The sequence below is a fragment of the Oncorhynchus clarkii genome, unplaced genomic scaffold (assembly GCF_045791955.1).
Source record: "Oncorhynchus clarkii lewisi isolate Uvic-CL-2024 unplaced genomic scaffold, UVic_Ocla_1.0 unplaced_contig_4872_pilon_pilon, whole genome shotgun sequence".
Taxonomy (NCBI): domain Eukaryota; kingdom Metazoa; phylum Chordata; class Actinopteri; order Salmoniformes; family Salmonidae; genus Oncorhynchus; species Oncorhynchus clarkii.
The window spans coordinates 95001-120909 of record NW_027261029.1 but is presented as its reverse complement, the minus strand read 5'-3'; the positions used below and the strand labels follow the sequence as shown (position 1 = coordinate 120909).

Here is a 25909-nt window from a genome sequence, read left to right as displayed (position 1 = left end):
CAGTCCCAGCCCCAGTCCCAGTCCCAGTCCAGTTCCGTCCCAGTCCCAGTCCCAGTCCCAGTTCCTTCCCAGTCCCAGCCCAGTCCCATATCTGTCCCAGTCCCAGCCCCAGGCCAGTCCCAATAGTAAAATAATACAGTGTTGTGAAAAAAATATTGGCCCCACTTTCTAATTTTCTCTACTTTTGCAAAAAAAAAATTATACTGGAATGTTGTCAGATCTTCAACCAAAACCTAATATTAGATAAAGGGAACCTGAGTGAACAAATAACACAACAATTGACATACTTATTTAATTTATTTGATGAACAAAGTTATGCAACACTCAATGCCCCAGTGTGTAAAAGTAATTGCCCCCGTGGACACTCAGTAACTGGTTGCTCCACTTTGTATCTGCGACGACTCCAACCAAACGCTTCCTGTAGTTGATCAGTCTCTCACGTCGCTGTGGAGTTTTTTTTTTTGGCCCACTCTTCCATGCAGAACTGCTGTAACTCGGCGCCGTTTGTGAGTTTTCAAGCATGACCTGCTCGTTTCAAGTCCTGCCACAACATCTCCGTTGGGATTAGGTCTGGACTTTGACTAGGCCATTCCAAAACTTCAAATGCGTTTGTCTTTTTAGCCATTTTCATATAGACTTGATGTTTCGGATCGTTGTCTTGCTGCATGACCCAGCTGTGCTTCAGCTTCAGGTCACAAACAGATGGCCTGACGTTCTCCTGTAGAAGGATCTGATACAGAGCAGAATTCACGGTTCCTTCTATTAAGGCAAGTCGCTTAGATCCTGAGGCAGCAAAGCATCTCCAAACCATCACACCACCATCACCATGCTGGACCCCAAACCATCACACCACCATCACCATGCTGGACCCCAAACCATCACACCACCATCACCATGCTGGAACCCAAACCATCACACCACCATCACCATGCTGGAACCCAAACCATCACACCATCATCATTGATGATCATCCAGGTGCTTTTTGGCAAACTGGAGTCAACTTTTTGGACGAGATGGGTCCCATTATGCCTGGCGAACACCAAAGGACTTCGGGGGCTTATTCTGTTGCAAAAAGTTCGTAAATGGAATGAAATAGGGAGGGACCTACCTGAATTTGTCCAATAGAAACTCTTGTTTTAGTGTTTGGACTAATGATTACACCCCAGGTGTGCACATGCAAAACTGTGGCCCACTGAGGATTCCCAAACTGGTTTCCCAAACTGGCTGCCAACTGAGGTGTCCAAAACTGTTTGTGCTTTAACCCTATTCCATGTCCCTGTGGCCCAGCAAGGCACGTACCCCCTCAAGCTGCTCCAGGTATTTCCGTTGTGCCCTTGAGCAAGGCACTAACCCCCTCAAGCTGCTCCAGGAGCACCACCGCATCTCCTACTAATGTGTAATTTCCTGTCTCCCTTCAGGTGATCATCAACAGCACCATCACCCCAAACATGACCTTCACCAAGACCTCCCAGAAGTTTGGCCAATGGGCTGACAGCAGAGCCAACACAGTGTTTGGACTGGGGTTTGCCTCCGAGCAGCAGCTGGCCAAGGTACTGATTGGTTCATTGATTTTCTGTTGCAATTTTAAAAAGACAAAGCTATTCCATCACTACTGTTAATATATAGCTGTTCCGTCACTACCGGCAACATAAAGCCATTCCGTCACTACCTCTGTGTTTGTTTGGTCCAGTATTTGTTGTTGTTGTTGTTTGGGAACCACCTTGGATATGAGTTGATTAATCATCTCATGGGATTTTTATCCTTCACATATTTTACAATGAATAAATAGTAGATAGTCTAGTTTGTCCCTGAGCTCATCATGTCAGAGTAACTCACCTCATCTCCACCATGGTTACATCCCAAACGGCACCCTATTCCCTTCATAGTGCACTACTTTTGACTAAGGCCTATAGGGGTGATGGTGCACTACTTTTGACTAAGGCCTATAGGGGTGATGGTGCACTACTTTTGACTAAGGCCTATAGGGGTGATGGTGCACTACTTTTGACTAAGGCCTATAGGGGTGATGGTGCACTACTTTTGACTAAGGCCTATAGGGGTGATGGTGCACTACTTTTGACTAAGGCCTATAGGGGTGATGGTGCACTACTTTTGACTAAGGCCTATAGGGGTGATGGTGCACTACTTTTGACTAAGGCCTATAGGGGTGATGGTGCACTACTTTTGACTAAGGCCTATAGGGGTGATGGTGCACTACTTTTGACTAAGGCCTATAGGGGTGATGGTGCACTACTTTTGACTAAGGCCTATAGGGGTGATGGTGCACTACTTTTGACTAAGGCCTATAGGGGTGATGGTGCACTACTTTTGACTAAGGCCTATAGGGGTGATGGTGCACTACTTTTGACTAAGGCCTATAGGGGTGATGGTGCACTACTTTTGACTAAGGCCCATAGGGGTGATGGTGCACTACTTTTGACTAAGGCCTATAGGGGTGATGGTGCACTACTTTTGACTAAGGCCTATAGGGGTGATGGTGCACTACTTTTGACTAAGGCCTATAGGGGTGATGGTGCACTACTTTTGACTAAGGCCTATAGGGGTGATGGTGCACTACTTTTGACTAAGGCCTATAGGGGTGATGGTGCACTACTTTTGACTAAGGCCTATAGGGGTGATGGTGCACTACTTTTGACTAAGGCCTATAGGGGTGATGGTGCACTACTTTTGACTAAGGCCTATAGGGGTGATGGTGCACTACTTTTGACTAAGGCCTATAGGGGTGATGGTGCACTACTTTTGACTAAGGCCTATAGGGGTGATGGTGCACTACTTTTGACTAAGGCCTATAGGGGTGATGGTGCACTACTTTTGACTAAGGCCTATAGGGGTGATGGTGCACTACTTTTGACTAAGGCCTATAGGGGTGATGGTGCACTACTTTTGACTAAGGCCTATAGGGGTGATGGTGCACTACTTTTGACTAAGGCCTATAGGGGTGATGGTGCACTACTTTTGACTAAGGCCTATAGGGGTGATGGTGCACTACTTTTGACTAAGGCCTATAGGGGTGATGGTGCACTACTTTTGACTAAGGCCTATAGGGGTGATGGTGCACTACTTTTGACTAAGGCCTATAGGGGTGATGGTGCACTACTTTTGACTAAGGCCCATAGGGGTGATGGTGCACTACTTTTGACTAAGGCCCATAGGGGTGATGGTGCACTACTTTTGACTAAGGCCCATAGGGGTGATGGTGCACTACTTTTGACTAAGGCCTATAGGGGTGATGGTGCACTACTTTTGACTAAGGCCTATAGGGTTGATGGTGCACTACTTTTGACTAAGGCCCATAGGGGTGATGGTGCACTACTTTTGACTAAGGCCCATAGGGGTGATGGTGCACTACTTTTGACTAAGGCCCATAGGGGTGATGGTGCACTACTTTTGACTAAGGCCCATAGGGGTGATGGTGCACTACTTTTGACTAAGGCCCATAGGGGTGATGGTGCACTACTTTTGACTAAGGCCCATAGGGGTGATGGTGCACTACTTTTGACTAAGGCCTATAGGGGTGATGGTGCACTACTTTTGACTAAGGCCTATAGGGGTGATGGTGCACTACTTTTGACTAAGGCCTATAGGGGTGATGGTGCACTACTTTTGACTAAGGCCTATAGGGGTGATGGTGCACTACTTTTGACTAAGGCCTATAGGGGTGATGGTGCACTACTTTTGACTAAGGCCCATAGGGGTGATGGTGCACTACTTTTGACCAGGTTCCATTTGGGACATGTGAATACATCATCATTAACTTCTCTATGGTAGGGGGGCAGCATTCGGAATTTTGGATGAAAAGTATGCCCAAATTAAACGGCCTGCTACTCAGGCCCAAAATATATGATATGCATATAACTGGTAGATTTGGATACAAAACACTCTAAAGTTTCCAAATCTGTTAAAATAGTGTCTGTGAGTATAACAGAACTGATGTGTCAGGCAAAAACCTGAGAAAAATCCATTCAGGAAGTCGTTTTTTGGGGGGTTTTGTAGTTTTCTATTCAATGCCATTACAGTATCCATTGACTTAGGACTCAATTTGCAGTTCCTATGCCTTCCACTAGATGTCAACAGTCTTTAGAAATTGTTTCAGGCTTGTATTCTTATAAATGAGGGACTAAGACCAGTCTGAATGAGTGGACCCTGACGTGTCACAGAGCTTTTTCATGCGCAATCCCGAGAGAGTGCATTTCTTGTTTACCTTTTATATTGACGACATTATTGTCCTGTTGAAATATTATAGATCCTTTAGGCTAAAAACAACCTGAGGATTGAATATAAACATTGTTTGACATGTTTCTATGAACTTTACGGATACAATTTGGATTTTTTTGTCTGCCTGTTTTGACTGCCTGATTTGACTGAAGAAAACGCGCAAAACGCGAGGTTTTTGGATATAAAGAGACTTTATCGAAGAAAAGGAACATTTATTGAGTAAATTAATGTCTTCTGAGTGCAACCATATGAAGATCATCAAAGGTAAGGGATTAATTTTATCTCTATTTATGAGTTTTGTAACTCTTCTGCTTGGCTGGTTACTGTTTGTAATGATTTGTCAACTGGGCTATGTTCTCAAATAATCGTAAGGTATGTTTTCGCCGTAAAGCATTTTTTTTCAATCTGACACCGTGGTTGGATTCACAAGAAGTTCATCTTTAAACCCATGTAAAATAGTTGTATCTTTTCTGAATTGTTATAATGAGTATTTCTGTATTTGAATTTGGCGCTCTGCAATCTCACTGGATGTTGACCAGATGCGTTCCACGTACCCTAGAGAGGTTAAGCGACACACACACATCGCTTGTCTCCAGTGATTTTTGTTTTTATATTTGAACTTGTATTAATACATCTTTTTCCCTGTTTATTTTTCTCATCTTGTTTCAGTTTGCTGAGAAGTTCCAGGAAGTGAAGGAAGCAGCGAAGCTGGCCAGGGACAAGTCACAGGAGAAGATGGAGACATCGAGTAACAATTCCCAGGTAACATACGGGCACACACACACAGACACATGGTCACACACACACACACACACACGCATAATAACATGTGAAGAAGCGGTGAATTTTGCGCGCGCGCACACACACACACACACACACACACACACACACACACACACACACACACACATTAGCAGTTACATCCAAGGCTGCACACACACACACACACACACACACACACACACACACACACACACACACACACGCATGTCCACAGATACATACAGTTGAAGTCGGAAGTTCACATACACTTAGGTTGGAGCCATTAAAACTTGTTCTTCAACCACTCCACAAATTTCTTGTTAACAGACTATAGTTTAGGCAAGTCAGTTAGGACATCTACATTGTGCATGAGTCATTTTTCCAACTATTGTTTACAGACATTATTTCAGACATACTGTATCACAATTCCAGTGGGTCAGAAGTTTACATACACTAACTTGACTGTGCCTTTAAACAGCTTGATGTCATGACTTTAGAAGCTTCTGATTGGCTAATTGACATCATTTGAGTCAATTGGAGGTGTACCTGTGGATGTATTTCACGGCCTACCTTCTAACTCAGTGCCTCTTTGCTTGACATCAAGGCTGATCTCTTTTGATTTTCCCAAGACCTGTAGACCTCCACAAGTCTGGTTCATCTTTGGGAGCAATTTCCAAACGCCTGAAGGTACCACGTTCATATGTACAAACAATAGTAGGCAAGTATAAACACCATGAGACCACGCAGCTGTCATACCAATCAGGAAGGAGAAGCGTTCTGTCTCCTAGAGATGAAGGTACCTTGGTGCAAAAAGTGCAAATCAATCCCAGAACAGCAAAGGACCTTGTGAAGATGCTGGAGGAAACGGGTACAAAAGTATCTATATTCACAGTAAAACCTGAAAGGCCGCTCAGCAAGGAAGAAGCCACTGCTCCAAAACCGCCATAAAAAAGCCAGACTACGGTTTGCAACTGCACATGGGGACAAAGAATGTACTTTTTTAGAAATGTCCGCTGGCCTGATGAAACAAAAATATAACTGTTTGGCCATAATGACCATTGTTATGTTTGGAGGAACAAGAGGGATGCTTGCAACCCGAAGAACACATCCCAACCGTGAAGCACGGGGATGGCAGAATGTTGGGGGTGCTTTGCTGCAGGAGGGACTGGTGCACTTCACAAAATAGATGGCATCATGAGGGGGGACAATTATGTGGATGGACAATTATGTGGATATATTGAAGCAACATCTCAAGACATCAGTCAGGAAGTTAAATCTTGGTCGCAAGTGGGTCTTCCAAATGGACAATGACCTCAAGCATACTTCCAAAGTTGTGGAAAAATGGCTTAAGGACAACAAAGGCAAGGTATTGGAGTGGCCATCATAAAGCCCTGACCTCAGTCCCATAGAAAATGTGTGGGCAGAACTGAAAAAGCGTGCGCAAGCAAGGAGGCCTACAAACCTGACTCGGTTACACCAGCTCTGTCAGGAGGAATGGGCCAAAATTCACCCAACTTATTGTGGAAGGCTACCCGAAACGTTTGACCCAAGTTAAACCATTTAAAGGCAATGCTACCAAATACTAATTGAGTGTATATAAACTTCTGACCCACTGGGAATGTGATGAAAGTCATAAAAGCTGAAATAAAGCATTCTCTCTACTATTATTCTGACATTTCACATTCTTAAAATAAAGTGGTGATCCTAGCTGACCTAAGACAGACTAAGGTGTGTGTTATCTTCCGACTTCAACTGTACATACACACACTCAGTAATGAGTGACTAGGTGGAGTAAAATGATACTTGGTGTGTGGGGGTCAAAGGTGACCGGGAGTCACTTATCATCTGCCAGCCGCCAAACAGACACATAATCTACCCTGGGAGGCTGTAATGTGACGGGTCAGAGCTGTAAAAAGTCTGCTGGATTGTGTTACATCATCTCATCAACAGCCTGAGGACAGTATTCTGACTGTCAGTTCTGTTCTAATATGTACTCTCATTAGTATTCTAACATGTACTCTCATTAGTATTCTGACTGTCAGTTCTGTTCTAATATGTACTCTCATTAGTATTCTAACATGTACTCTCATTAGTATTCTGACTGTCAGTTCTATTCTAACATGTCATCTCATTAGTATTCTGACTGTCAGTTCTGTTCTAACATGTCCTCTCATTAGTATTCTGACTGCTAGTTCTATTCTAACATGTCCTCTCATTAGTATTCTAACATGTCATCTCATTAGTATTCTAACATGTCCTCTCATTAGTATTCTGACTGTCAGTTCTGTTCTAACATGTCCTCTCATTAGTATTCTGACTGTCAGTTCTGTTCTAACATGTCCTCTCATTAGTATTCTAACATGTCATCTCATTAGTATTCTAACATGTCCTCTCATTAGTATTCTGACTGTCAGTTCTATTCTAACATGTCCTCTCATTAGTATTCTGACTGTCAGTTCTGTTCTAACATGTCCTCTCATTAGTATTCTAACATGTCATCTCATTAGTATTCTGACTGTCAGTTCTATTCTAACATGTCCTCTCATTAGTATTCTGACTGCTAGTTCTATTCTAACATGTCCTCTCATTAGTATTCTAACATGTCATCTCATTAGTATTCTAACATGTCCTCTCATTAGTATTCTGACTGTCAGTTCTGTTCTAACATGTCATCTCATTAGTATTCTGACTGTCAGTTCTATTCTAACATGTCCTCTCATTAGTATTCTGACTACTAGTTCTATTCTAACATGTCCTCTCATTAGTATTCTGACTGTCAGTTCTGTTCTAACATGTCATCTCATTAGTATTCTAACATGTCATCTCATTAGTATTCTAACATGTCATCTCATTAGTATTCTGACTGTCAGTTCTGTTCTAACATGTCATCTCATTAGTATTCTGACTGTCAGTTCTGTTCTAACATGTCATCTCATTAGTATTCTGACTGTCAGTTCTATTCTAACATGTCCTCTCATTAGTATTCTGACTGCTAGTTCTATTCTAACATGTCCTCTCATTAGTATTCTGACTGCTAGTTCTATTCAAACATGTCATCTCATTAGTATTCTAACATGTCCTCTCATTAGTATTCTGACTGTCAGTTCTGTTCTAACATGTCATCTTATTAGTATTCTAACATGTCATCTCATTAGTATTATAACATGTCATCTCATTAGTATTCTGACTGCCAGTTCAATTCTAACATGTCCTCTCATTAGTATTCTAACATGTCCTCTCATTAGTATTCTAACATGTCCTCTCATTAGTATTCTAACATGTCCTCTCATTAGTATTCCAACATGTGATCTCATTAGTATTCTAACATGTCCTCTCATTAGTATTCTAACATGTCCTCTCATTAGTGTTATAACATGTCCTCTCATTAGTATTCCGACTGTCAGTTCTATTCTAACATGTCATCTCATTAGTATTCTGACTGTCAGTTCTGTTCTAACATGTCATCTCATTAGTATTCTGACTGCCAGTTCTATTCTAACATGTCCTCTCATTAGTATTCTGACTGTCAGTTCTGTTCTAACATGTACTTTCATTAGTATTCTAACATGTCCTCTCATTAGTATTCTAACATGTCCTCTCATTAGTATTCTAACATGTCCTCTCATTAGTATTCTGACTGTCAGTTCTATTCTAACATGTCATCTCATTAGTATTCTGACTGTCAGTTCTGTTCTAACATGTCATCTCATTAGTATTCTGACTGTCAGTTCTGTTCTAACATGTCATCTCATTAGTATTCTGACTGTCAGTTCTGTTCTAACATGTCATCTCATTAGTATTCTGACTGTCAGTTCTGTTCTAACATGTCATCTCATTAGTGTTCTGTTCTAACATGTTATCTCATTAGTATTCTAACATGTCCTCTCATTAGTATTCTGACTATTTAAGCCCCTAAACTCCCTGGATATATGGGTTGAGGCCCAAATGGAACCCTATCCACTACGTTTGACCAGAGCCAATGACAACCGTAGCATGTGTTGTCTTTATGTGGTCTGACATCAGATGGTTTAATCCCGTTCATATTCAGAGGAAACTGGACTCTCTTACTGTCTGACATCAGATGGTTTAATCCCGTTCATATTCAGAGGAAACTGGACTCTCTCTTACTGTCTGACATCAGATGGTTTAATCCCGTTCATATTCAGAGGAAACTGGACTCTCTTACTGTCTGACATCAGATGGTTTAATCCCGTTCATATTCAGAGGAAACTGGACTCTCTTACTGTCTGACATCAGATGGTTTAATCCCGTTCATATTCAGAGGAAACTGGACTCTCTTACTGTCTGACATCAGATGGTTTAATCCCGTTCATATTCAGAGGAAACTGGACTCTCTTACTGTCTGACATCAGATGGTTTAATCCCGTTCATATTCAGAGGAAACTGGACTCTCTCACTGTCTGACATCAGATGGTTTAATCCCGTTCATATTCAGAGGAAACTGGACTCTCTTACTGTCTGACATCAGATGGTTTAATCCCGTTCATATTCAGAGGAAACTGGACTCTCTTACTGTCTGACATCAGATGGTTTAATCCCGTTCATATTCAGAGGAAACTGGACTCTCTTACTGTCTGACATCAGATGGTTTAATCCCGTTCATATTCAGAGGAAACTGGACTCTCTTACTGTCTGACATCAGATGGTTTAATCCCGTTCATATTCAGAGGAAACTGGACTCTATTACGGTCTATTACTCTCCATTTATTAGATAAAGATGAATAGTTTTTTTTTTCTTTTTAAATTTGCATAGATAATTATTTAATATGTGCTCTACTGGGCTGTAATGATAACATCTTCATTAATTAGCAGTAGTTGGTTGTTTTGGGATGTATAATCTCTCTTCGACAGAGCTACGTTAACATAACTGGTACCTTTAAGAATCTGTGGGGAAGGAATGGGAATGCGTGGGCTGACGAGCAGCAGTAGTTCCAGTGTTTGGGGTTTTTCCATCACTGGTTATTTGGACAAAATCGCATCTATCACATTTCTGAAGGGGCCATCCGGCCCCGTCATTTGTTGAGAGACGGTGGAGCTCCTCGTTCCAGCATCTCTTAATCCCCCTCAAATACGGAACCAGAAATGAATCCAGCAGCTGACCAATCACGTGAGACTTTAGTTCCGGGTTAACCGAGATGGTCCTATTCATTAATATATTGCTGGTTTACCTGATAAAACCCTGGCAACACAGAGAGAGGAGAGGATGTCTGTGTCCTAAATAACACCCTATTCCCTATATAGTGGTACTACTATAGACCAGAGCCCTATTCCCTATATAGTGGTACTACTATAGACCAGAGCCCTATTCCCTATATAGTGGTACTACTATAGACCAGAGCCCTATTCCCTATATAGTGGTACTACTATAGACCAGGGCCCTATTCCCTATGTAGTGGTACTACTATAGACCAGAGTCCTATTCCCTATATAGTGGTACAACTATAGACCAGAGCCCTATTCCCTATATAGTGGTTCTACTATAGACCAGAGCCCTATTCCCTATATAGTGGTACTACTATAGACCAGGGCCCTATTCCCTATATAGTGGTACTACTATAGACCAGGGCCCTATTCCCTATATAGTGCACTACTATAGACCAGGGCACAACCCAATTGAACACTAATTGGAGATCTGGAGCGCTGCCCGAGACAGTGTTTTCTATCACCATCAACACCCTATTTTAAGACACTTCATGTTGGTGTTTCCGTTATTTTGGCGGTTACAATACGTGTCCCAAATGGCTCCCTTGGGACCTGGCAGGCTCCATTGGGGATTCAGAGGGTGATTTGAGAGGTGTTTTTCTAGCCTCTCACCCAGCCAGCCAGTCTTAGCCTGCCAGGTCTGCTCAGTACTCTCTGTTACTATGGACATGCCCCAAATGGCACCCTATTCCCCATAGACCCTGGTCTAAAGTAGTGCCCTATATAGGGAATAGGGTGCCATTTGGGATGTAGGCTATAACTAAATGGTGTTTCAGAGCTGGTCAGTACTAACTAGCTGTTACTATAACTACATGGTGTTTCAGAGCTGCTCAGTACTAACTAGCTGTTACTATAACTACATGGTGTTTCAGAGCTGCTCAGTACTAACTAGCTGTTACTATAACTACATGGTGTTTCAGAGCTGGTCAGTACTAACTAGCTGTTACTATCTGACTGTTACTATAACTACATGGTGTTTCAGAGCTGCTCAGTACTAACTAGCTGTTACTATAACTACATGGTGTTTCAGAGCTGTTCAGTACTAACTAGCTGTTACTATAACTACATGGTGTTTCAGAGCTGCTCAGTACTAACTAGCTGTTACTATAACTACATGGTGTTTCAGAGCTGGTCAGTACTAACTAGCTGTTACTATAACTAAATGGTGTTTCAGAGCTGTTCAGTACTAACTAGCTGTTACTATAACTACATGGTGTTTCAGAGCTGGTCAGTACTAACTAGCTGTTACTATAACTACATGGTGTTTCAGAGCTGCTCAGTACTAACTAGCTGTTACTATCTGACTGTTACAATAACTACATGGTGTTTCAGAGCTGCTCAGTACTAACTAGCTGTTACTATAACTACATGGTGTTTCAGAGCTGGTCAGTACTAACTAGCTGTTACTATAACTACATGGTGTTTCAGAGCTGCTCAGTACTAACTAGCTGTTACTATCTGACTGTTACTATAACTACATGGTGTTTCAGAGCTGCTCAGTACTAACTAGCTGTTACTATCTGACTGTTACTATAACTACATGGTGTTTCAGAGCTGGTCAGTACTAACTAGCTGTTACTATAACTACATGGTGTTTCAGAGCTGCTCAGTACTAACTAGCTGTTACTATCTGACTGTTACTATAACTAAATGGTGTTTCAGAGCTGCTCAGTACTAACTAGCTGTTACTATAACTACATGGTGTTTCAGAGCTGCTCAGTACTAACTAGCTGTTACTATAACTACATGGTGTTTCAGAGCTGCTCAGTACTAACTAGCTGTTACTATAACTACATGGTGTTTCAGAGCTGCTCAGTACTAACTAGCTGTTACTATAACTAAATGGTGTTTCAGAGCTGCTCAGTACTAACTAGCTGTTACTATAACTACATGGTGTTTCAGAGCTGCTCAGTACTAACTAGCTGTTACTATAACTACATGGTGTTTCAGAGCTGCTCAGTACTAACTAGCTGTTACTATAACTACATGGTGTTTCAGAGCTGCTCAGTACTAACTAGCTGTTACTATAACTACATGGTGTTTCAGAGCTGCTCAGTACTAACTAGCTGTTACTATAACTACATGGTGTTTCAGAGCTGGTCAGTACTAACTAGCTGTTACTATAACTACATGGTGTTTCAGAGCTGCTCAGTACTAACTAGCTGTTACTATAACTACATGGTGTTTCAGAGCTGCTCAGTACTAACTAGCTGTTACTATAACTACATGGTGTTTCAGAGCTGCTCAGTACTAACTAGCTGTTACTATAACTACATGGTGTTTCAGAGCTGCTCAGTACTAACTAGCTGTTACTATCTGACTGTTACTATAACTAAATGGTGTTTCAGAGCTGCTCAGTACTAACTAGCTGTTACTATAACTACATGGTGTTTCAGAGCTGCTCAGTACTAACTAGCTGTTACTATAACTACATGGTGTTTCAGAGCTGCTCAGTACTAACTAGCTGTTACTATAACTACATGGTGTTTCAGAGCTGCTCAGTACTAACTAGCTGTTACTATAACTACATGGTGTTTCAGAGCTGGTCAGTACTAACTAGCTGTTACTATAACTACATGGTGTTTCAGAGCTGTTCAGTACTAACTAGCTGTTACTATCTGACTGTTACTATAACTACATGGTGTTTCAGAGCTGTTCAGTACTAACTAGCTGTTACTATAACTACATGGTGTTTCAGAGCTGGTCAGTACTAACTAGCTGTTACTATAACTACATGGTGTTTCAGAGCTGGTCAGTACTAACTAGCTGTTACTATAACTACATGGTGTTTCAGAGCTGGTCAGTACTAACTAGCTGTTACTATAACTACATGGTGTTTCAGAGCTGGTCAGTACTAACTAGCTGTTACTATCTGACTGTTACTATAACTACATGGTGTTTCAGAGCTGGTCAGTACTAACTAGCTGTTACTATCTGACTGTTACAATAACTACATGGTGTTTCAGAGCTGGTCAGTACTAACTAGCTGTTACTATAACTACATGGTGTTTCAGAGCTGGTCAGTACTAAATAGCTGTTACTATAACTACATGGTGTTTCAGAGCTGGTCAGTACTAACTAGCTGTTACTATAACTACATGGTGTTTCAGAGCTGTTCAGTACTAACTAGCTGTTACTATAACTACATGGTGTTTCAGAGCTGGTCAGTACTAACTAGCTGTTACTATAACTACATGGTGTTTCAGAGCTGGTCAGTACTAACTAGCTGTTACTATAACTACATGGTGTTTCAGAGCTGTTCAGTACTAACTAGCTGTTACTATAACTACATGGTGTTTCAGAGCTGGTCAGTACTAACTAGCTGTTACTATAACTACATGGTGTTTCAGAGCTGGTCAGTACTAACTAGCTGTTACTATAACTACATGGTGTTTCTGAGCTGGTCAGTACTAACTAGCTGTTACTATAACTACATGGTGTTTCAGAGCTGGTGAGTACTAACTAGCTGTTACTATAACTACATGGTGTTTCAGAGCTGGTCAGTACTAACTAGCTGTTACTATCTGACTGTTACTATAACTACATGGTGTTTCAGAGCTGTTCAGTACTAACTAGCTGTTACTATCTGACTGTTACTATAACTACATGGTGTTTCAGAGCTGGTCAGTACTAACTAGCTGTTACTATAACTACATGGTGTTTCAGAGCTGTTCAGTACTAACTAGCTGTTACTATAACTACATGGTGTTTCAGAGCTGGTCAGTACTAACTAGCTGTTACTATCTGACTGTTACTATAACTACATGGTGTTTCAGAGCTGGTCAGTACTAACTAGCTGTTACTATCTGACTGTTACTATAACTGCATGGTGTTTCAGAGCTGGTCAGTACTAACTAGCTGTTACTATCTGACTGTTACTATAACTACATGGTGTTTCAGAGCTGGTCAGTACTAACTAGCTGTTACTATCTGACTGTTTAACTACAGATGGCAGGAGTCTGACTCAGCTCTATGAAGCAGAATCATCCTCCTGTTTCTGACATGATAAATTATCCTCGTCCTCCCCCTCCTCCAGGAGTCGGGTCGTGAGACTCCCTCGTCCACCCAGGCCTCCAGCATCAACGGGACGGATGATGAGAAGATCTCCCACGGAGGACCGGAGACCGCAGCGCTGATGAGCGAGAATGACAAACTCAAGACCACTGTGGAACAGAGGTAAGGAGGGAGGGGGTGAGGTAAGGAGGTGAGGTAGGAGGGAGGGGGAGAGGTAAGGAGGGAGGGGTAGGGGGAGAGGTCAGGAGGGAGAGGGAGAAGTAAGGAGGGAGAGGTAAGGAGGGAGGGGGAGAAGTAAAGGGAGAGGGGTAAAGGGAGAGGTAAGGAGGGAGGGGGAAGGGGAGAGGTAATGAGGGAGGGGGGAGGTAAGGAGGGAGGGGGACGGGAGAGGTAAGGAGGGAGGGGGAGGGGGAGAGGTATGGAGGGAGAGGTATGGGGGAGATAACAACAGACTCAAGACCACCGTGGAAAAGAGGTCAGAGGGGGAGGGGTAAGGGGAGAGGGGTAGGGGGAGAGGTCAGGAGGGAGAGGGAGAGGTAAGGAGGGAGGGGGAGAGTGAGAGGTAAGGAGGGAGGGGGAGAGGGAGAGGTAGGGGAGAGGTAAGGAGGGAGGGGTAAGGGGAGAGGGGGAGGGGTAGGGGGAGAGGTAAGGAGGGAGGGGGAGAGGTAAGGAGGGAGGGGGAGAGGTAAGGAGGGAGGGGTAGGGGGAGAGGTCAGGAGGGAGAGGGAGAAGTAAGGAGGGAGAGGTAAGGAGGGAGGGGGAGAGGTAAAGGGAGAGGGGTAAAGGGAGAGGTAAGGAGGGAGGGGGAGAGGTAAGGAGGGAGGGGGGGAGGGGGAGAGGTAAGGAGGGAGGGGGAGAGGTAAGGAGGGAGGGGAAGGGGGAGAGGTAAGGAGGGAGGGGTAGAGGGAGAGGTAAGGAGGGAGGGGGAGAGGGAGAGGTAGGGGGAGAGGGGGAGGGGTAAGGGGAGAGGGGTAGGGGGAGAGGTCAGGAGGGAGAGGGAGGGTGAGAGGAAGGGGGAGAGGTAAGGAGGGAGGGGGAGAGGTAGGGGAGGGGTAAGGGGAGAGGGGTAGGGGGAGAGGTAAGGAGGGAGGGGGAGGGGGAGAGGTAAGGAGGGAGGGGGAGAGGTAAGAGATGAAAGGTATCAGTCCATGGACTACAGTCTGCTGAGAGCAGTGAAGAAAGATTGTGTTCAGTAAACCAACTGCCAGGGATCTGACACACCATGTTGTAGAATGTGGTGGTACGGGTTTGTCTGCATTCGTTAGTATGGAGCTAGATTTACCCCAACCAACCAGCCATGCACACTGAAAGAACCAGTCATGCACACTGACAGAACCAGTCATGCACACTGACAGAACCAGCCATGCACACTGACAGAACCAGCCATGCACACTGAAAGAACCAGCCATGCACACACTGAAAGAACCAGCCATGCACTCTGAAAGAACCAGCCATGCACACTCTGAAAGAACCAGCCATGCACACACTGAAAGAACCAGCCATGCACACTCTGAAAGAACCAGCCATGCACACTCTGAAAGAACCAGCCATGCACACTCTGAAAGAACCAGCCATGCACACACTGAAAGAACCAGCCATGCACACTCTGAAAGAATCAGCCATGCACACACTGAAAGAACCAGCCATGCACACTCTGAAAGAACCAGCCATGCACACACTGAAAGAACCAGCCATGCACACTCTGAAAGAACCAGCCATGCACACTCTGAAAGAACCAGCCATGCACACTGAAAGAACCAGCCATGCACACTGAAAGAACCAGCCATGCACACTGAAAGAACCAGCCATGCACTCTGAAAGAACCAGCCATGCACTCTGAAAGAACCAGCCATGCACACTCGGAAAGAACCAGCCATGCACACACTGAAAGAACCAGCCATGCACACTCTGAAAGAACCAGCCATGCACACACTGAAAGAACCAGCCATGCACACACTGAAAGAACCAGCCATGCACTCTGAAAGAACCAGCCATGCACACTCTGAAAGAACCAGTCATGCACTCTGAAAGAACCAGTCATGCACTCTGAAAGAACCAGCCATGCACACTCTGAAAGAACCAGCCATGCACACTCTGAAAGAACCAGCCATGCACACTGAAAGAACCAGCCATGCACACTCTGAAAGAACCAGCCATGCACACTGAAAGAACCAGCCATGCACACTCTGAAAGAACCAGCCATGCACACTGAAAGAACCAGCCATGCACACTCTGAAAGAACCAGCCATGCACACTCTGAAAGAACCAGCCATGCACACTCTGAAAGAACAAGCCATGCACACTCTGAAAGAACCAGCCATGCACACTCTGAAAGAACCAGCCATGCACACTGAAAGAACCAGCCATGCACTCTGAAAGAACCAGCCATGCACACTCTGAAATAACCAGCCATGCACACACTGAAAGAACCAGCCATGCACACACTGAAAGAACCAGCAATGCACACTCTGAAAGAACCAGCCATGCACACACTGAAAGAACCAGCCATGCACACACTGAAAGAACCAGCCATGCACTCTGAAAGAACCAGCCATGCACTCTGAAAGAACCAGCCATGCACACTCTGAAAGAACCAGTCATGCACTCTGAAAGAACCAGTCATGCACTCTGAAAGAACCAGCCATGCACACTCTGAAAGAACCAGCCATGCACACTCTGAAAGAACCAGCCATGCACACTGAAAGAACCAGCCATGCACACTCTGAAAGAACCAGCCATGCACACTGAAAGAACCAGCCATGCACACTCTGAAAGAACCAGCCATGCACACTGAAAGAACCAGCCATGCACACTCTGAAAGAACCAGCCATGCACACTCTGAAAGAACCAGCCATGCACACTCTGAAAGAACAAGCCATGCACACTCTGAAAGAACCAGCCATGCACACTCTGAAAGAACCAGCCATGCACACTGAAAGAACCAGCCATGCACTCTGAAAGAACCAGCCATGCACACTCTGAAATAACCAGCCATGCACACACTGAAAGAACCAGCCATGCACACACTGAAAGAACCAGCAATGCACACTCTGAAAGAACCAGCCATGCACACACTGAAAGAACCAGCCATGCACACACTGAAAGAACCAGCCATGCACTCTGAAAGAACCAGCCATGCACACTCTGAAAGAACCAGTCATGCACTCTGAAAGAACCAGTCATGCATTCTGAAAGAACCAGCCATGCACACTCTGAAAGAACCAGCCATGCACACTCTGAAAGAACCAGCCATGCACACTGAAAGAACCAGCCATGCACTCTGAAAGAACCAGCCATGCACACTCTGAAAGAACCAGCCATGCACTCTGAAAGAACCAGCCATGCACACTCTGAAAGAACCAGCCATGCACACTCTGAAAGAACCAGCCATGCACACACTGAAAGAACCAGCCATGCACACTCTGAAAGAACCAGCCATACACACTCTGAAAGAACCAGCCATGCACACTGAAAGAACCAGCCATGCACACTCTGAAAGAACCATGCGACTTCTTTATATGCATATTGGTAGGTTTTGACCCTAAATTACTTTGAAAACATTAATCTATCTCTCCTCCCACTCTCTCTCTCTCCCTCTCTTCTCTTCTCCCTCCCTCTCCATCTCTCTCTTCTCCCTCTCTCTTCTCGATCTCTCTCTTTCTTCTCTTTCTCTCTCTCCTCTCTCTCTCTCTCTCTCTTCTCTTCTCTCTCTTCTCCCTCTCTCTTCTCCCTCTCTCTCTTTCTTCTCTTTCTCTCTCTCTCTTCTCTTCTCTCTCTCTTCTCTTTCTCTCTCTCTCCCCCCAGTAACACCAATGCTAAGAAGTTGGAGACAGAACTCCAGACTCTACGGGACAGTAATGCTCGGCTGGTAGACGCGCTAACGGAGTCCTCCGCTAACGTAGAGATCTGGAAGAAACAACTCAACACCTGCAAGGAGGAGAGCGACACGCTGAGGGAAAAGGTACTATAGAGGAGCCTACGTAGAGCTGTCTATATAGACACTATAGAGGAACCTACTAAGAGCTGTCTATATAGACACTATAGAGGACCCTACGTAGAGCTGTCTATATAGACACTATAGAGGACCCTACGTAGAGCTGTCTATATAGACACTATAGAGGACCCTACTTAGAGCTATCTACATAGACACTATAGAGGAGCCTACGTAGAGCTGTCTATATAGACACTATAGAGGACCCTACGTAGAGCTGTCTATATAGACACTATAAAGGACCCTACGTAGAGCTGTCTATATAGACACTATAGAGGACCCTACGTAGAGCTGTCTATATAGGGACACTATAGAGGACCCTACGTAGAGCTGTCTATATAGACACTATAGAGGACTCTACGTAGAACTGTCTATATAGGGACACTATAGAGGACTCTACATAGAGACTATAGAGGACCCTACATAGACTATATAGAGAACCCTACATAGAGCTATCTATAGACACTGTAGAGGACCCTACATGGAGCTATCTATAGACACTATAGAGGACCCTACATAGAGCTATCTACATAGACACACCATAGAGGACCCTACATAGAGCTATCTATATATAGACACTATAGAGGACCCTACATAGAGCTATCTACATAGACACACTATAGAGGACCCTACATAGAGCTATCTATATATAGACACTATAGAGGACCCTACATAGCTCTATCTACATAGCTCTATGTAGGGTCCTCTATAGTGTGTCTATGTAGATAGCTCTATGTAGGGTCCTCTATAGTGTCTATCTACATAGACACACTATAGAGGACCCTACATAGAGCTATCTACATAGTCACACTATAGAGGACCCTACATAGAGCTATTTATATAGCTGTCTAGAGACAAATTGTAGTAAGGGGTTGAGAACCATGAGCCTCCCAGGTTTTGTATTGAAGTCAATGTAGCCAGAGGAGGATAGAAGCTAGCTGTCCTCCGGCTACACCATGGTGCTACTCTACAGAGTGCTGTTGAGACTACTGTAGAAAATGGTGTATTTTAATCAGTTATTTGGTGACCTGAATATATTTACTATTATTTATATTTACTTTTATCTAAAAAGGATAATGTTTTGTAATGTTTTACTCATTTTATTTGTATGAAATTCACTGAGTGGGATGAGGAGCCTCCACTGATATACACATCAATCCAGAAAATGATCCTGCTGATATCAGGGGAGGGTTCTAAGAGTTCCTAACAAGGGTCTCTCCTCCTGCTCCTCTCTCTCCTCCTGCTCCTCTCTCTCCTCCTACTCCTCTCGCTCCTCCTGCTCCTCCTCCTCCTCTCTCCACCACTTGCTCCTCTCTCTCCTCCTACTCCTCCTCCTCCTCCTCCTCCTCTCTCTCCTCCTCCTCCTCTCTCCACCACTTGCTCCTCTCTCTCCTCCTGCTCCTCTCTCCTCCTACTCTCTCTCTCTGCTCCTCCTCCTCCTCCTCTCTCTCCTCCTCCTCCTCTCTCCACCACTTGCTCCTCTCTCTCCTCCTGCTCCTCTCTCTTCTTGCTCCTCTCTCTCCTCCTCCTCCGCTCTCCTCCTGCTCTATATCTCTCTCTCCTGTAGATAGCAGAGTTGGAGTCTCAGTGTGAAAAGGCCAACGTGGAGAAGGAGAGGAACTCTAAGCTGACTGTACGAGTTCAGGAGCTGGAGACGGAGCTGCAGGACAAGGAACAGGTGGACACACACACACACACAGGATCACTTATGCGCTCACACACACAAAACTCCTACAGACACACACACAGTCTCATATGACTAGCCTGTAGTTTTGCTGACAGACTATATGCAAATATAACCCCATTATCCCTAAGGGACATGTTATCTCTCTCTCTCCCCTCTGCCTGTCTCTCTCCCCCTCTGCCTGTCTCTCTCCCCCTCTGCCTGTCTCTGTCCCCCTCTGCCTGTCTCTCTCCCCCTCTACCTGTCTCTTTCCCCCTCTACCTCTCCCCCCTCTCTCTCCCCTCTCTACCTATCTATTTCCCACTCTCTCTCTCCACCCCTCCTCTGTCTCTTTCCCCCTCTACCTGTCTCTCTCCCCCTATACCTGTCTCTTTCCCCCTCTACCTGTCTCTCTCCCCCCTCTCTCTCTCCCCCTCTACCTGTCTCTTTCCCCCTTTACCTCTCTCCCCCCTCTCTCTCCCCCTCTACCTGTCTCTTTCCCCCTCTACCTGTCTCTTTCCCCCTCTACCTGTCTCTTTCCCACTCTCTCACTCTCCCTCTCTACTTGTCTCTCTCCCCCTCTACCTGTCTCTCCCCCTCTACATGTCTCTTTCCCCCTCTACCTGTCTCTCCCTCTCTACCTATCTCTTTCCCACTCTCTCTCTCCCCCTCTCTCTCCACCCCTCCTCTCTACCTTTCTCTGTCCCTAAGGAGGGGATTATTATCCAATAGAAGGTGGATATTGTTGTGGGACCTTTGATGTCAGAACAATTATCTGCTTAAGTATTACTCTCTCTCTTCCTCCGCTCTCTCTCTCTCAGCTCTCAGCTCTCTCTCTCTCTCAGCTCTCAGCTCTCTCGCTCTCTCAGCTCGCTCAGCTCTCTCTCAGCTCTCTCTCAGCTCTCTCTCTCTCTCAGCTGTCTCTCTCTCTCTCCCTCAGCTCTCTCTCAGCTCTCTCTCAGCTCTCTCTCAGCTCTCTCTCAGCTCTCTCTCAGCTCTCAAATCAATTTCAGTTCAAAGGAATTTATTGGCATGAGAAACATTTCCATTTCCACAGCATGTGAAATAAACTCTCTCTCTCCTCTCTCTCTCTCCTCTCTCTGTGTGTAATGTCACATCAATACCAAGTATCCATCAGTTTATAGGTCTTCTTCTTGTTGAAGAACACTCAGAGAAAAGGGGGAAAAATGTGTATTATTCCTAATATTTCCTGCGTATAGAAAATGTCTCTGGTAGTGTCAGCTCTGACTCTATACCCGGTGTTATATCAGACCATGTTAATAATGTTACTGTAGTCAGTCTAAATTATACCAGGAACCCCAGGCACTGGGTCTGACTCTATACCCGGTCATTCTACATGATACCAGGAACCCCAGGCACTGGGTCTGACTCTATACCCGGTCATTCTACATGATACCAGGAACCCCAGGCACTGGGTCTGACTCTATACCTGGTGTTATATCAGACCATGTTAATGTTACTGTAGTCATTCTAAATGATACCAGGAGCCCCAGGCACTGGGTCTGACTCTATACCCGGTCATTCTACATGATAAAAGGAACCCCAGGCACTGGGTCTGACTCTATACCCGGTCATTCTAAATGATACCAGGAACCCCCAGGCACTGGGTCTGACTCTATACCCGGTCATTCTAAATGATACCAGGAACCCCAGGCACTGGGTCTGACTCTATACCCGGTCATTCTAAATGATACCAGGAACCCCAGGCACTGGGTCTGACTCTATACCCGGTCATTCTACATGATACCAGGAACCCCAGGCACTGGGTCTGACTCTATACCCGGTCGTGTTATATCAGACCATGTTAACAATGTTACTGTAGTCATTCTACATGATACCAGGAACCCCAGGCACTGGGTCTGACTCAATACCCGGTCATTCTAAATGATACCAGGAACCCCAGGCACTGGGTCTGACTCTATACCCGGTCATTCTAAATGATACCAGGAACCCCAGGCACTGGGTCCAACTCTATACCCGGTCATTCTGCATGATACCAGGAACCCCAGGCACTGGGTCCGACTCTATACCCGGTCATTCTAAATGATACCAGGAACCCCAGGCACTGGGTCTGACTCTATACCCGGTCATTCTACATGATACCAGGAACCCCAGGCAATGGGTCTGACTCTATACCCGGTCATTCTACATGATACCAGGAACCCCAGGCACTGGGTCTGACTTTATACCTGGTGTTATATCAGACCATGTTAATGTTATTGTAGTCATTCTAAATGATACCAGGAACCCCAGGCACTGGGTCTGACTCTATACCCGGTCATTCTACATGATAAAAGGAACCCCAGGCACTGGGTCTGACTCTATACCCGGTCATTCTAAATGATACCAGGAACCCCAGGCACTGGGTCTGACTCTATACCCGGTCATTCTAAATGATACCAGGAACCCCAGGCACTGGGTCTGACTCTATACCCAGTCATTCTAAATGATACCAGGAACCCCAGGCACTGGGTCTGACTCTATACCTGGTCATTCTAAATGATACCAGGAACCCCAGGCACTGGGTCTGACTCTATACCCGGTCATTCTACATGATACCAGGAACCCCAGGCACTGGGTCTGACTCTATACCCGGTCGTGTTATATCAGACCATGTTAATAATGTTACTGTAGTCATTCTACATGATACCAGGAACCCCAGGCACTGGGTCTGACTCTATACCCGGTCATTCTAAATGATACCAGGAACCCCAGGCACTGGGTCTGCCAGTAACATCGTCCCCATGTCACTTCTGACCAGCTGCCAAGCAACTGCGGCCCCAAGATGGCTGGTTTCTACGCACCCTGACAGTCATTCCAGTTCGTCCCAATGGGGCTTTGAGCCGGCATGGCCGCGGTGATGGATCAATACTGATTCTGCCTGCAGACACATTTCATTAGCTGGAACCATGTTTCCATCCACAGTTATGCCAGTAAAGAGTCACACTGTATATAAAACGCTGTGATGGAAATAGGACCTTTGGGGAACGATTGTATAAATGCAGACAAATCATTTGTTCATTGGATCTTTTAGGTGGGATCTTTCTGTGTCTATAAAATGATTGGAGGTGGAAACGCCTTTATAGAATAACCATCAGAATAACCATCAGAATAACCATCAGAATAACCATCAGAATAACCATCATAATAAAATAATAACCATCAGAATAACCATCAGAATAACCATCATAATAACCATCGGAATAACCATCAGAATAATAATAACCATCAGAATAACCATCAGAATAACCATCAGAATAACCATCAGAATAATAATAACCATCAGAATAACCATCATAATAAAATAATAACCATCAGAATAACCATCAGAATAACCATCAGAATAACCATCCGAATAACCATCATAATAACCATCAGAATAATAATAACCATCAGAATAACCATCAGAATAACCATCAGAATAACCATCAGAATAATAATAACCATCATAATAACCATCAGAATAACCATCAGAATAACCATCATAATAACCATCATAATAACCATCATAATAACCATCATAATAACCATCAGAATAACCATCAGAATAATAATAACCATCAGAATAACCATCAGAATAATAATAACCATCAGAATAATAATAACCATCAGAATAACCATCAGAATAAGCATCAGAATAACCATCAGAATAACCATCAGAATAACCATCAGAATAATAATAACCATCAGAATAACCATCAGAATAACCATCATAATAACCATCATAATAACCATCATAATAACCATCAGAATAACCATCAGAATAATAATAACCATCAGAATAACCATCAGAATAATAATAACCATCAGAATAATAATAACCATCAGAATAACCATCATAATAAGCATCAGAATAACCATCAGAATAACCATAATAATAATAACCATCAGAATAACCATCAGAATAACCATAATAATAATAACCATCAGAATAACCATAATAATAATAACCATCATAATAACCATCAGAATAAAATAATAACCATCATTTTGAAGTAAACTTGGGAGTCTCACGCCGCGATATGGTGTGTGGTCCTCCCACTACGACCAGGGAAACGGCACAGTTTATTAGGCTACAGATTAAATGACTTCACAGTTTACTAGACTACAGATTAAATGACTTCACAGTTTACTAGACTACAGATTAAATGACTTCACAGTTTATTAGACTACAGATTAAATGACTTCACAGTTTATTGGGCTACAGATTAAATGACTTCACAGTTTATTGGGCTACAGATTAAATGACTTCACAGTTTACTAGACTACAGATTAAATGACTTCACAGTTTATTAGACTACAGATTAAATGACTTCACAGTTTATTGGGCTACAGATTAAATGACTTCACAGTTTACTAGACTACAGATTAAATGACTTCACAGTTTACTAGACTACAGATTAAATGACTTCACAGTTTACTAGACTACAGATTAAATGACTTCACAGTTTATTAGACTACAGATTAAATGACTTCACAGTTTATTGGGCTACAGATTAAATGACTTCACAGTTTACTAGACTACAGATTAAATGACTTCACAGTTTATTAGGCTACAGATTAAATGACTTCACAGTTTACTAGACTACAGATTAAATGACTTCACAGTTTATTAGGCTACAGATTAAATGACTTCACAGTTTACTAGGCTACAGATTAAATGACTTGCAGCATGATGAATTTCACAGGTTGGTGACAGTAGACAGTGATGGTTCTTTCCAATAAGTATTGAGGGTGAGATGATGGTTGATGCTTTGTCATTGCAGTTTCACAAATAAAAAATATTCTGTCTCTTCTCCATAATAACGTCATCATGTAGACTAGCCTCCCTGTATCTGCCTGCTATTGGCTGCGACATGAGCTGGAGAACGCAACACTTTTTTATTCGGCACATGGAAATGTTTAGGTTGCACTACGTCATCACGCACTGATCTTTATCGGCACCAAGTCAGTTTGCTGGGAAAAATGTGCATATTTTCATTATTAATGTTCTCATGAAAACATGTCACCAAATGGATGGAAACTGCTCTTTCTACCCCCCCCCCCTCCCCCAGACCTGTCTGGTTTCTCTCCCCCTCCCTGCCCCGGATCCCTCTAATCTCCCACTCTAGAGCTGATGGTCTGTCTGGTTTCTGTCTCTTGGTCACTCCCTCTCTTGTTCTTGCTCTTTCTCTCCACCCTACTCTCTCTCTCTCTCTCTTCCTCTCTCTCTCTCTCTCTCTCCACCCTACTCTCGCTCTCTCTCTCTCTCTCTCTCTCTCTCTCTCTCTCCACCCTACTCTCTATCTCTCTCTCTCTCTCTCGCTCTGTCTCCCTCCCTCTTGCTCTCTCTGTCCGTCTCTGTCTCTCTGTCTCCCTCCCTCTTGCTCTCTCTCTCTCTCTCTCTCTCTCTCTCTCTCTCTCTCTCTCTCTCTCTCTCTCTTCTTCAAAATCAAATCAAATGTATTTATATAGCCCTTCGTACATCAGCTGATATCTCAAAGTGCTGTACAGAAACCCAGCCTAAAACCCCAAACAGCAAGCAATGCAGGTGTAGAAGCACGGTGGCTAGGAAAAACTCCCTAGAAAGGCCAAAACCTAGAGAGGAACCAGGCTATGTGGGGTGGCCAGTCCTCTTCTGGCTGTGCCGGGTGGAGATTATAACAGAACATGGCCATGCTCTCTCCCTCTGTCTCCCCCTCTCTCTCCCTCAGCATGTTTCCCTGACATGCTCTAGACAGGGGGTTTATTCAGCCGTGTGTGTGACTATTAGAAACCTATTGGTTTGGGCAGTGAATCACCCTGACAAAGACTTTAAAGCTGAAACCAGTTTTGATTTACACCTTGGATTTACTTCCTTCTGTTGATCCTGTTTTCATCATCATTTCATGAACCCTGGTTGAACTGAGAGGTACAGCGAATGACAGAGAGACGGCGACGGAGCCTGTCTGATACACACACACACACACACACACACACACACACACACACACACACACACACACACACACACACACACA

General features: G+C 44.0%; 1 protein-coding gene across 2 annotated transcripts in view; it reads left to right on the top strand.

Annotated features, from left to right (window-relative positions):
- Positions 1-25909, top strand: part of LOC139403856 (homer protein homolog 2-like) — a 72648-nt gene that overhangs the window by 23569 nt on the left and 23170 nt on the right. For both annotated transcript variants that reach the window (XM_071147013.1, XM_071147014.1), the window contains exons 2-6: positions 1419-1550; positions 4906-4998; positions 14258-14397; positions 18040-18196; positions 19794-19904. In XM_071147013.1, the coding sequence (XP_071003114.1) occupies positions 1449-1550; positions 4906-4998; positions 14258-14397; positions 18040-18196; positions 19794-19904 (603 nt within the window). In that variant the 5' untranslated portion in view covers positions 1419-1448. The remainder of the gene's footprint in view (positions 1-1418; positions 1551-4905; positions 4999-14257; positions 14398-18039; positions 18197-19793; positions 19905-25909) is intronic.